The 13,932-nt window shown below is 41.7% G+C and overlaps 1 protein-coding gene across 5 annotated transcripts in view; it reads right to left on the reverse strand.

Annotated features, from left to right (window-relative positions):
* Positions 1-8: 8 nt before the first annotated feature.
* The window catches only part of ldlrad4b (low density lipoprotein receptor class A domain containing 4b), a 68,057-nt gene continuing 54,133 nt past the window's right edge, over positions 9-13,932 (reverse strand). For all 5 annotated transcript variants that reach the window (XM_060870280.1, XM_060870282.1, XM_060870283.1 and 2 more), the window contains 3 exons: positions 8,143-8,297; positions 7,120-7,170; positions 9-5,570 (listed from right to left, as the gene is read on the reverse strand). In XM_060870280.1, coding sequence (XP_060726263.1) covers positions 5,037-5,570; positions 7,120-7,170; positions 8,143-8,297 — 740 coding nt within the window. In that variant the 3' untranslated portion in view covers positions 9-5,036. The remainder of the gene's footprint in view (positions 5,571-7,119; positions 7,171-8,142; positions 8,298-13,932) is intronic.

A 13,932-nucleotide genomic window follows, 5' to 3' on the forward strand; every position in this document is an offset into this window, starting at 1 on the left:
GACACAGCTGTATTTTATTTATTTTTTTACATTTTAATGGTTTAGCTGTAGTTTGACCACAGCAGTACAAGCATAAAATCTTTGACTACAACAGCATTTAGAGCAACGTTTTTTGACTATTTTGAACTTTTTTTTTCTGAAAAAGTATTGCAATAACAGACCTTAGGCCTAGAACCTAGTACATCACAATTGCTTAAATAAAAAGAGGCAAAATACACATATTTAACGTGTATATAAACATACGTATGTACGTGTATGCAGAAATACAAGTACACACTTATGCGTACACACACGAAACGCTGGGGTACAAGTTTTGTAAATAAAAACTAAAATGATACAAAGTCCATGACGGAAGCAGTCCAGTATTGACCAATAATGCTGAAAAGCTACGGTTAGCGGTGGTGTGTACAAGCATCTGATGCTTTGAGGAAAACAAACTGAGGCGCAATCAGTTTCAGTCGGCGCACGTTAAGGGTTACATCCTTCACACCACAAACCTCTCAAGGCTACCTAGCAAGGAGCACTGGAGAAATGAAATGCCGTCGCTATGTACATCATCTTCAGTTCAGTTGACTTGGACATGCTCAACAGTTACAGTGGACACCCAGCAGTAATCGTGATTAAAAAAAAAAAAAATCCCCATTTTGTTCCGACATACCACGTACATACCACGTACACAGAATGTGTGAAATAAATAAGTAAGAAATAAGAATGGTAGAAGTGTCAGTGTAGTCGCTGTCTGTGGCTAGATTATTAAAAGACTGGAAGCATAGAGTTGCGTGGGAATTTAAGACTGGCTATTACGTGGTTACAAAGTACCTCAAATAATATAGAATTTATGCAATTTCTACATAAATGCTGGACAGTGATTGATGGTTTTTATTCAACACGGACATACAGACGTCCTGCTTTGAAGATTTCTGTACGTTTGGTAAGCTGCTCCTTTTCTAGGCTGTGTGCAAGGTAAAACATGTCCTTGTCCTAAACCACCAGTTCAACCTTGGGAATGTAGAGAGTCATTTGATTTTGATTATATTATATTAAATTCTAGTTCTGTCGTGTTGGTGAATTGGAAAGAAACTGCAGACGTATAAACATCAGTGTCGTCACTGCTGTTACTTTCCAAACACGATCTAATGAAGAGCTTTCTCTGACTGCCAAATGATTAGATGGAACCAAATCCATTTTGTAAACATGATTTTAATACAATGTTTGTGTTACAGCTTGCTAGCTAGTTCAATGCCTCCATCAGGGTGTGAGTGAAAAGGATTGTGGTAAATGTGAAAGTGTTAGATGTGCACTGGTATTCCAATTCTACCATTAAACTGCAAGTTATACAAGTTATGTTATTTGGGGTAGGATTAAAAAAAAATTATATTCTATTTAAAGCAACTCTCTTGTCCTAGAACAACTGCCATTCATACTGTTAATATTGTTATTATCCATAAGAAAAATAAGTAGTACTTTGTAATCATTCTGTAATTCGTAAGTATTGTTTGCAAACCTCCTTTGTTTACAAAAAAAGACAAAAGCACATTTTGACTGTAGGCATTTACAAACCTGATACCAATGTGTTAAATTTTTTATACCATCTATACATTATATTACACTATTAACAATATCTTTTGTGGTTTCTACCCATTGGGTAGGATATGTGTGCATAACATATTCAAGTTATTTACAGCACCTTACAAAAGAAAAAAAAAAAAAAAAGAAAGGGAAAGAGAAACAATTAAACAGAAAAGGAAACAGACAGACCAGAGAAATAAAAAGCACCGCTGGAAGTGAGGCACACCAAAGGTGGGAGCTTAAAGAGTGCAAGTGGGTTCCTACGTCTGCTCAAAACGTGAACATTAGGCACCGAGTTAGCTCACATCATACGTACATGCAAAAACGCCTCATTCCACGGACAACAAAAACGAGTGCTTTTTTATAGCGAGGACCACGATCGAAGAAAGCAAGGCAGGAAAAGCCGGGTGGAGATGGTGAAATGATGGTCGTTAGATGGGGCAAGGGTTGAGCCAACAAGCGTGGGCCAGACCTGCAATCGTTTGGCGAAAGCAGCAGCGGCAGCAGCAGCAGCGATAGCAGCAGCAATAAACAGCACAGATGAAGGATAAGCTCCGAGAGCTCTTTGGAAGAGTAAATGAAGGGAGAAAACTGACCAGAACACTTTAAAGCATCTCAGTCGGCACCAAACAAAAAGAAACGTCGGTGAGTCTTTCTGCAAAAGTGGTGCTACTGGCTGAGTCCATCTCAACCTACTGGAGATAAAAAATAAGACCATGGTGCAGGGGGGAAGCTGGCAGAAGCCCTTACTAAATGCTGGCATTGCAGTACAAAAGGTTAAGTTTTGTGGTCTTTTGTGGAGGTTCAGGTCTCCAGGTACAGATTAAAACCTAGACTGGAAGTAAAATAGACCGAACCACGTTTACTCATTTGATCCTTGGCTAGTTTCAATTTGTGCCCAAAACACCTCCTGGACAATGAAGTGGGCAGACAGTGGCTCTGTTCATTATATAAATGCTCAATAACAAAAATCCTTCACGTCCTTCCCAACACTGACAGACACTGATCAGACCTAGTCCTGGACTAAAAACACACACATTCAGAGAAAACTAGGGTACTTACATCCTCAATATCTGATCAGGGAACCAGCCCTGAACATGCATGCAGAATGAGCTGGCTTTCTAAACAAAACACACACACCCATGCTTGAGGACACTGTTTAGTCTGGGTCAAGTCAATGTCCACTTTAATGTCTCGTTGTCTTTCAAGTGTACTTCTAGGCAGTTAAGGCTTGAGGTCAAGAGCCAGATTGAGAAACCAGGCTTCGTAATCTGGCTGGACAAACTAGCCTACAGGTCACATCGTCTTCATGAATAAACGTTCTCTCTCAGACACACACACACACACACATAGTACAGGACAGCCAAACACCGATTTCTGGGGCAGTGATACTCAAACTCTACTGATAATGTAGAACAAAAGGGCAGTTGATAAGCATGTATCAGTGAAACATAATTGAAGTTTTAAATGAATGTTTATCCATGTTCAGTGCCCTGGATGAACAAAAAAATAATAGAGCTAAAAAGGTGACTCAGTCTTACATTAAAGGGATGTGTTCCGCACTACAAGGCAAAAGTTCCTTTGGGTACTTGTCAAAATTCAACATCTAAGAGCTCAGAGAGTTTGACTGGTTAGCTAACCTCCATTTAGTCAAAGTCAATGGCTAGCTAACGGCCTGCATGCATCCAGTCTCTTACACCACAACAGTGCTGACCACTACTCCATTCTGTGTAAGTGTAATAGAGAACAGCAAAGGTTGCTCAGATTGTAAACTTCTAAGTTAAATGTAGCACCATGGTTTGGATCTGTTTGCCAAATACCCACAATGCTATGGATTGAAAATAAGAACATGATTGTATATTAAATAGAAGAGTGCAGCGTTTTGCGATGGAACTGAGGGCTTGTATTCTTAGGCATCGTAAACTGCTTGGGTTCGAGTCTTTTCATGCCATGTGGCTGAAATCTTACACATGAAGACCTGCCCCAACACAGACCTAAGCAGGAATTCATCTCAACTCACCACGTTTTCACCTGAAACACAGGACAAACCAGTGGCATAAATAGCAGCCCATCTCAGAAATGAGCGAGAAGGGACAAGCAGAAAAGGCAATCTAATCAGAGGAAGGCTGGGTTAATGAGATATTACAGCGACCAACCCTTACTTTAGCCCTTAGCTTTACCGTGTTCCTAAATGTGATTATCCTACCAAACCTAGGACACTGAGACAGCACAGCAATACAGGCTATGCTTGAATCCTTGTTTGTTTTTGCTCACTCTGGTTACTATGGCACCATCCATCACAATATTGTACAGATGGGGTTCTGTGGCGTGAAAGGGACCGAAAGTGACAGAGTGCACGAATGGGAAGCATTAGCCGTTTCAAGTAAGGAAAAGCTAAGAGAAGCTTCCATTCATGCTGAACACCTCATTGTTTATAAACCATTCTGATGAGAAATAAATGTCGTTTTGGTTTTTGTCACGGGCCAAGTGCAATACATATAATGGATTACAACAACAGCCTTGATTGCAGTTCATAAACCAATAGCTTTAAGAGCACGGATAACACCCTGCTCACATGACACCTTTCCATCATCATCTACTGTAGAGGTTTAAGCCTATCAAGAGAGAAAATAAATGATGTCAACACTGCTCCAGGAGAAAAGACTGTTAGATGCTTAAAAAAAAAAGTACACTCATAAAAAAGTAATTACTTTATAACTGTATAACATTTCTGCTTGTAAAGTGACACTATTGAGTGAAAGTAAAATTCTGCTAGCATCCATCTAACCTCAAGAGGTGTCAAAGAAAGACTATGAGGGGTCTAAGAGCTGGGAAGGAGGATTTTAGGCTGGATATAAGTAACTCTTGTGCAGAAGTAAGGTGAAAACCCTACTGCTTTTACAGATCGCCAACTTTGGAGTTTCCTTAACAACAAAGGCCATGCACTGCATTTCCTGCACCTCTTTTCCACAATAAAGATAGTGCAACTTTTGTGGGTTTTGATGTTGATGTATGATTGTGAGTGTTGACCCTCACGCCAGCCCCCACACAAAAACCTTGGCACTAGGATTTGGATTTTTGTTCCAATAACTTTTTAAATTCTTATCTGTGCACAGATCATGGTCATGGAAAACCTATCCTCAACTCCAAGTCCCTAAACTTGTAGATGTGTTGGTGTTTAGAAGAACACGTGACCAAGAAGGAAAAAGAAATGTGCTAATATCGTCTCCCATTTGAATGTAATACACAAGTACAAAATAGCGCTACAAAGCTTTGCTGTGTCTTTTTATGAGAGAGACAGTCAATAAAATGTTATTTTGTAAGCTTTGCTCCGCTTGATTCCTTCTTATAATGTGGCTTTGCTTTTGTAGTGAAGACAGACGCATTTTATGTTGTGCATGGGAGTGTCCAGAGAGTGACCACACCCCTTTGTAGCCTGTAAAAGGAGAGGGCAGGTAGAGCTGACCTTACACCAGCTCCCCTCTCTGCATGTCCTTGGCTTTGCTCAGAACTATTGTGCTTTCCGTGCTGCCCTGGCGCGTCCTGGCACCAGGCACAGTTGGCACGGAGGAGGACTGGTTATTGCTGTGCTGGTGAAGGTAAAACGCCGTGCCTGGGAAGTGGCCCATGACCTCACTGTAGGCGGGTGGAGGACCCTCCGTGCGTCCGTGGGCACTCCAGTTGGCGGCACTGATGCCTGTGTTGGTGCTAGGTGGGCACGGGCCATGGCTGTCCATCAGGTCACTGTCGAAGACTGTGCGGTTGGGTGGCGCTCGCACTGACTCGCGGTTCAGCTCGAGCTGTTGCTCAGGGTTTCGCAGCTGCAGCGGGCATGGGCCCTGGTACGGCGGCGGCTCCTCTCCATCCGAAAGTGCGATGGTGGGTGGCAGGTCGATGTGCTGCTGCAGGAGAGGGTAGGTAGGTTGGAAACGGCTAAAGCGATCTCGCTGCAGGAATGAGGGAGTGCTGAAGCGCTCACGAGGATGAGGAGCGTAGACCACCTGCAAGCAAGAGAATGAAACAAATAAAGGTTCAGAGTATGCAACTATAATGCTAGCAGAAATATTAACGTAGGGGTTCACAGAGAAAAAACAACAATGTGACAGCACAGAATATTAAATTAAAAACAAGCATGCTAATAAAAACAAGAAATTCATTAAAGCCCAAATGTATTCCTAGACTACATTCATGCCGTTAATACCATCTTAAGACAACCATATAGCCTACTACATCCTCTGCCACAAAGAGTGCATGTAAGCTAAATCAAGAAGAAAATCACACTTTTCATCTTCCATTTTCTTATAAACTATTTCTGCGTATGGCATTTTTCACATTGTGATTTTTCACTCTGGGATGGACTGCTCTCCCTACTACTGATCGTCTCCTCTCCTAAGACCCCCACTAACTCCCCCTTCTGGGCTCTGTGTGAAAAGCATGTCCACTCAATACCATACAGACAGAAGAAATAAATAAACGAATAAAGGCTAAAGGAATAACAAATAATTGTTACAAATAACCAAAGAGTAAAGGATAATAAAATAAATAAATAAATAAATAAAGGGTCATATGATTTCTTTTTAATGAACAATACTTTTTGCATTCCTCAAAAAAAAAAAAAATTTACTAATTGAATAAACAGTGCTTAAGTCTACACTGTAACCTGGGAAATCTTAATAGGCCAATCTCTTAATTTGAAGGCAGTGTAATACCCAAGGCCTTTAACTGTGTAGAATTTAATTTCAGAACAATTAAGTCCTTTAAAGATCCAAAGACACAGTATTCTTGTTTGCATTAGTTATTAAGTGTCTTAAGCAAAAAGAAAAACACACTAAAACACAAAATTGAATAAAATCTATAAGCGGGACTCTTGAAGTGTGAAGACGTTTTCCATCTGATTTACACCATCTATGCACAGGGCTGTGACGGATTCATTCGTTGATGGGAGTGCCGTCATCTGAAGGGCTACATATCTAATTTGAGAAACTGAGCACAACCGTACAACATAAGACATTTCTAATGCTAGTAAATAACAAGGCTTTATGTGGAGAAAGAGAACCTGCATTTATGCCCAATCAAATTATTTCATTTGTGGGAAATCTCCATGTTGGCCAGCCAATAAGACTGACAGCTTTGTTTTATGGGGCTGCGTTTCAGTTCGAGCCAGGGTGGCTAATGAGGGGCAATTTGGAGCGAGAGGCAAAGTGTCTCTTCTCTCAGACAGCTGTCTAGACGCTGCCAGAGGAGAAAGCCAGTGATTAATGACGCAGTGAGAGACGCAGGCATCCAGACAGGGACTCTCAAAGCCACGTACACTTGGGGAAATTTGCAGCACAACCCCCAGAGGGACACAACACATGTGCAATGATTAACAGAGAGGCCCTGCTTCAGACACTGACCCTTTCCTCCCCCTGACCTCACCAAATAAGAAGCTGCACCACCTACCACCAAACCCCATTCCACCCCCACACACAAACAGACAGAGAGAGAGAGAGCGAGAGAGCGCACATTAGAGTTATAGTATATATAAGTATAACGTGTTAATGGACTCACCTCTGAAGCTCCTTGTCTGGATCCACTTTCTGATGGCCAGAAACATCCCTCCTATCAGCAGAGACAGAAGGTTAAGAGAGGACAATGCCGTTTTAAATATTACACAATATACAAGATATTACAGAATGAATACTTTAAATGCCATTTAAACACAAAATATGTATGTTATCAAATATTTAAAGCAAGGACAAGCGTCAGATTATAAGGACACGACTCCTCAAAAGTCTTATAGTCAAATTTATTGCATCATCACAGTTAGGGTATGGCATGTGGTAGAAAACAAAGAACAATCTCTTCTGAATCCAGACAACGCTCCAAATACTAATTAAAATAAAAGCCCAAACTGCTAATGCTCAGCATTAACATGTGTGTGGTAAATCAAAGCAGCAGAGTGCACCAGACTGTGTTCTCCCTCCAGACAGTGTTTCTGCACTCACTCTCTCCCCCTCTGTCCACCCCCTCCTCTCATGAATAAAAATGAAAGCGACTCAGACGTTTATCTGCCTCTCCCGCACGCTGCAGCAGCCAGCGTGCATGTCTGGCTCTTCGCTAGCGTCTAGACAGAGCTGGGCCAAATTTAATCATTATGGGAACGTCTGGGAGCGAGAGTAGTGCGGATATTTATCAGAAACACAGCAAATGGGATCTTTGGCTAACATACAGTGCTTAAAGCCACATTCGGGCTCTGTAGAAGCAGAACAGTATGCCTTAATCAAATCTCACAGCCAGAGGCGATATATTTGTCAGGCTAGGTTGTCAGGTTTTGAGTTCACTTTGCCAATACTTCTAACCTATGCTGCCTTTAGCTTGTAATAAGTAGGCTAATTCTTGTGCATGTCTTTTGTTTAATGATAGTCTACTGCAATGTTTTAGAAGGCAAAGCTAAATGTTCCAGACACTGTCCAGATCTATATGCGCACTATATTGATTAAATGAGGCCGAGTCTTTTTTTATGGCTGGCAGTAATCCACTAATACACATACTTCAACTGGAAGTGAGGGATAGAGCAGAGCAATGTCTTACCGGCTGCAGAGACTGCTCCTGCCTCCTGGCCTGGCCCAGTCTGCTCATCAAGGACCAGGTTGAGAGTTTATAGTGGTTCAGAAGACAGATAATCACCACCACCATTACCATCATCACCACAATTATGATTATTATCTGCACAAACTCCAATTCAGCTGCAGGGAACAGAGAGAAACAAAAGAAAGGGGAAGAGTTTTATTATGAGGTTATGGATGCGCACACAGCAACAATAAAGTTCAATCATCTTTCTGTTAAAAAAAAAAAAGCTGTGGAAAAATGCAGTTCTTGTTTGGACCACAGGATGGAAGCACAGAACTGCAGGAGCCTGCAAGACCGACACACGACAGTGAGTACAACACAGACAGTCAGAGAACTGCATTATATTCAGCTGCTGAAGAAGGTTCAAGAGGTTCAAAATGGACAGGAAGTGAACAGGCAACACTGTTCAGCTATTCCTTTCACACACACACCCATGTGGACAACAGATCTGCAACATGCAAAAAGACCTCTTCTATACACCCTGGCAATACCCAGACAGACAGGCAGAGCGTCTGGTAAAGCAAGACAATGGCGGCCTATCTGTTGCAGCCAGACAGCTCATGGCATTAGAGAGGGCGCTGAGATATCCCAGCATGCCTCCGAATGTAAGCCCAATCTGATTAGGCTAGACGCTGTGGCTGATGCCGGCCTCCGGCACGGCGAGACATGAAGCATTTTGGAACTGTTGGGTCTGCAGAGGGCATGTTTTAAAGTGTTAAACAGAGAAGCATTATCTTCTAGAGCAGACTGAGTGCACGGACTGAACAGCATGACTGGAACACACGCCACAAAATTGCCTGCAATATAGCATCTGAGCAGACAAATGCCACTTTTCTCCAAATATAAGCCATGAGAGTGGATGCGAGGAAAGAGAGAGCAGAAATTAGAGAGAAAGGACATGATTAAAAAAAAAACAAGAAAGAAACAGGGCAGAGAGAGTATGACAAAGTTGTTGGAGCCGTTTTACAGCCTGTAAACAATTTTTATATTACCTATTTCAACTTTTACTCGACAGAATACTGCTTATTCTAGTGTGCAAGACAGACATAAACAAAATACATAAATGAATTTAAAGATACTAAAGGAGTGGTGCCTGTGCTAGGCCACAGAGGGGAAAATGCAAAAAGATGGATTACACAGTGAAAAACAGGGAAAGAGAAAGACAACAGTTCATCAGCTTTTACTTCTTCAAATAAGAATTCAAGAATTGTCCAACAATCTGAATGTGACTAATAAAACCTTTAATACACATAACTACCAAGGTTATACGTGTGAATTACACTTTAATGTATTTTTTCGAGGTAATATATCAATGCACCATAACGTGTCCTTCTCAAAAATCATCCATTACATGTTAATGAATTTCCCTCCAAAGCCATGTGTTACAGGTACTCCAACATAACGTAAACGCTGTAATGAAAGCTTTACGGTCAGCAGTAAATAAGAAGTCTCCTAATGATCTAATCATCATGCACATAAAATGACTCATGTGCATTAAAATATAAACACCCCTCCGTAGTAAACAACTAGCAGATCCCAGTGGGTTCTAAGCTATGACTCAGAGTCTGAGGTCAAGCGCAGTACACGTGCATGCTTTAGAAGGCTTTGACATTATATATCTATAAAGATGATACATATTACTCATTTTACATATTAGTCATTACAGAATGCTCCTGATACATCAAAGCACAAGAGACCACCGTTTCCAATAGCATTAAGAAGTGCCGCTAGCTCATGAGCCGTATTAGATTTATTGATCATGCGCCGGTTCTAACTGGGAAGTTTGGGTTAGAAGGAGCACCAGCGATCAGACTAAGCAGGCTGTATATATTCCCAGCTTAGATGCTGAAATCCTCTTATTCCTGCCCTGTCCATTTACAGTGGACCTGCTGCTCTCAGCTCAATTGTCCACTACAGTCAAAAGTGAACTTGTAATCAGTCTTTAAGTGAATATGATTCATTACTTTCTGTTGAAGTTCATTAGTGTATTTTCTTTTGGTCACACAGTGAACTGTACATGCAAGCGGTTTACAAAATGGCTTGGAACGGTCTGGTTAAACGAACAAAGCCTGGCTGCTCTGGAGCAACCCCGAGAGAACGAGAGAGCAAGAGATTGAGTGGGAAAGAGACAGAGAGAGCTGGAAGATGGGGTTTGGCACTTCAGCCTTGCCTTTCAATTAGAGATAGACAGAGTGAATAAGGAACAAGATCTTCAGTGAAGTGGCACTGCTGGATACTGGATCTCCTGTCCTGCCCTAGATACCACTGGCAATGCCATCCCCCCCTCCCTCTCTCTCTCCATCTCTCTCTCTCTCACACACACACACACATCCAGCTGCCTTCATTGCCATGGAGACACAGCCCTCAGCATCAGTACCCACAGAGACACTGAACACTGACATGGCACACAGACACACACATTCATGCAGATGCAGACACGGAGAGGAAAAAAACCAGGGAGCGAGAACAAAGCAAAGAAACAAGAGCAGACTAAAAAACTATGTGCAGACTACAAAATGCAGGGAGAGCTAAAGAGTCAGACAGAGTGGGTTCTGGGAGAAGCATTAGCCTGTGATGCCAGCAGCAGCCAGTGTTCAGTGCAACAAATCAATCAGCCCTTTTACTGTCAGCAGGCAGGACGCAGCTGACTGAGAGCTGCCAGACAGTGGGCCACTCACAGCGAGAGAGTGCCAGACATGAGCCGTGTGTGTGTGTGTGTGTGCGTGTGTGATAGAATGAGACTTGTATTATATGTGCAGAATAACTTGAGAATGTTGTACCATATGCCCGGCCATCATGTCAAGCAAACGTTTTTATTGATTATAACTACTCAGCAATAATAGAATCAGCTAGAAGGCTTGCATTTTCAAGAAAGCCAATTCTATAAAAAACACAATAATGCTGTTCAAAAAATTAAAAAAAAAAAAAAAAAAAAAAAAAAAACCTCACTGTCACTTTGGGTTTGAAGCCACTAAAATGCTGCCAGAGAGTGAGAAAAGAGGCAAGAGAGAGAAAGAGAGAGAGAAGAGGCAAGAGTGAGAAAGAACGTGAGAGAAGAGGCAAGAGTGAGAAAGAACGTGAGAGAAGAGGCAAGAGTGAGAAAGAACGTGAGAGAAGAGGCAAGAGTGAGAAAGAACGTGAGAGAAGAGGCAAGAGTGAGAAAGAACGTGAGAGAAGAGGCAAGAGTGAGAAAGAGCGTGAGAGAAGAGGCAAGAGTGAGAAAGAGCGTGAGAGAAGAAGCAAGAGAGAAAGAGCGAGAGAAGAAGAGAAAGAGCGAGAGAAGAAGCAAGAGAGAGAAAGAGAAAGAGCAAGAGTGAGAGAGAGAGAGAGAGAGAGAGAGAATTAGTTTCTGGTGCACACAGTTTCCACAGCCATTGCCTTAATATTCCACATTCTAGTAAAAAAAATAAATTAATTAATTAAATGACAAAAAAAAGCACTTCACATAAACCACCCATTATCATCAGTAACACACAAACACAGCTATACATGTTGTATATAATAAATGAATGCACCTCTTTCATCATAGCCTAAATCCTTCTGTTTACTTGGTTTCAACTGGTTTAATTTCATTTTAGAAATACATGATACTCGGCGAGCAGACGCTAGGTCACACCACGCAAATGCTTATTCTGTTTGTCAGGACGTCTATGGACGCCACATCACTCTGACAAGACAAGAAGAGTGTTTTGACAGGCTCTGAATGTGGATACGAGCGGATTGGAGACAGGCATTCTGTCATCTGGTGATAAACGTGCATTTTTGTGTTTGCAGGCTGGGGGAGGTAGGCTCCTCGTCTACTGTTTTAGAAGGCTGGATCACACAGGTGGTCTTTGTGCTACAAATCAAAGCCCTGTGGCATAGTGGGATGGAGAAAAACACGCTAACAGACTGGCATCCCGCTGGGCATCAGAGGGGCGGGCAGCCGATTCCAGCCCCGCAGTACGGCCATGCCACAAACACTGCCAGTGGGAAGAGGCCATGCCACCCAGCACGCCAAGCAGCAGCAGCCATTCCACACAGGAGCTCTTGCCATCAATTACACTGAGAAAGGAACAGAGACATCATCTTAAAGATGCCCAACTGAGTTTCTGTCCATCAAGAGAAAAAAGGCACTACCGAGCTATAATAAAGGGCTTCTTACGGCTCCAGTGTGCTTACGTGTGAAATGTCAGTAACGGTACGTTCAAATTCTTCACCGAGACGCTGCTGTACACCCGCATTAAACAGCAGCACAAAAGATCTTTCACAGAAACGCACCCGTATAATTCTCAACCGCGAATTTCAAATCTCATCAGATGCTTGACGACTTCTCAACCTCGGTCCCGCTGCTTCTCCAATTCAATATCTATTGACTGACTGTCTTCACATTTTTTGCCGCTCCCAACTCATTAGATAATTAACAAGTACTTCACGAGGCGAGCCAGTTATATTAAAGGAGTAACAAACACAAAGAGCTGCCTAGCAAGACATGGGTAGAAAAGTAGACTGTCAAAAATACAAAATTAACACAAATAAATACTCATGATGTACACAAAACTGCAGGTTTACTAGAAAAATACCAGATTATAAATTAGACATTAAAATAAAAGGACAGAAGTTCCGGTACAATGCTGTTAAACAGCTTTACCTTGTTATTTTGCACTTCACTGATATCTCAGACTTAGGTTTGCTACAGAGTCTGATGAGTTTTAGTGGTTTTTCTTTTCAGTCTGGTATCTAAAACAGCATTTTTGCTTATATTGGTTTGATACAAGACGAGTAGCATCACTAAATAAGATCTGTCTGTCTGTAACATGGTAAATAAAAAGCATTAAGTCAGTAGAGAAAAATCATAAAACATGTTGTCCTTGCACTGCTATGAGTCATCTGGTGAGGCAAGGGGAGTTAAAAAAAAAAAAAAGTCAGAGCTGCTATGGTTTAAATTATTTGGACTCGCACAATCATTAGATATGAACAGTGCCATCTAAGACATTTCTAAGGAAACCATTTTTATCCTCTGAGCCACAGACCAACCTGAAATTTGAAAAGATTTTTTTTTGTTTGGAATGAAACGACAACTCCGGAAGAGTGCTACAGCCCGTAACATTTTCTTTTTGAAAAGAAATATTCTTTACCTATCGAACATTTAGTCAGCTAACAACTTCTCATAGGTGCTTCCAAAAAACCTTTGGATTTGACTCCATGAATCAGAGTCACAATGAGTCACAATCATCAAATAACACAACAAAACTCTAAATCCCTAAAAAACCAAAAGTTATGCCCTTCCCATTTGCTTATGTTTAACTCCTACCCTTTTTTCCCCATCTCACTGTCCTTTTGTCCAAGCAAATCGTTTTTTTTTTTCTCCCCGGTGCTGACAGAAACACAAATGAGCATTTGTTTAGTCTAGCGATTTCCATATGATGGTAAGAGAGGTCATAGTCCTTCTTGTTCATATTAGTCACGTGGATGACACAAATCAGATGGCTGGCTCAAATGAGCATTCTGCCACTGAGCTTCAGTGCCAACAATGCCACCCATCGCTCTTCTGCTTCATGTGGGTGATCACGCAGCTTTTTAAACTATTATGGTTTTTGCCTGTTGCATGAATAACCATAAAAATCCACTAATCAGTTAAGCTACCTCCAGGTTTCCAGGTTAGGGACTTTGTGTACAGTACATTCTGCTAATCGTTCATGCCAGAAAAGATCTCACACCTCTGCACTCAGTACAGGTCTGAGAGAAGAAGAGAGCCAGGGACTGCTCAGC

Source organism: Tachysurus vachellii, chromosome 5 (assembly GCF_030014155.1).
Source record: "Tachysurus vachellii isolate PV-2020 chromosome 5, HZAU_Pvac_v1, whole genome shotgun sequence".
Classification (NCBI taxonomy): Eukaryota; Metazoa; Chordata; class Actinopteri; order Siluriformes; family Bagridae; genus Tachysurus; species Tachysurus vachellii.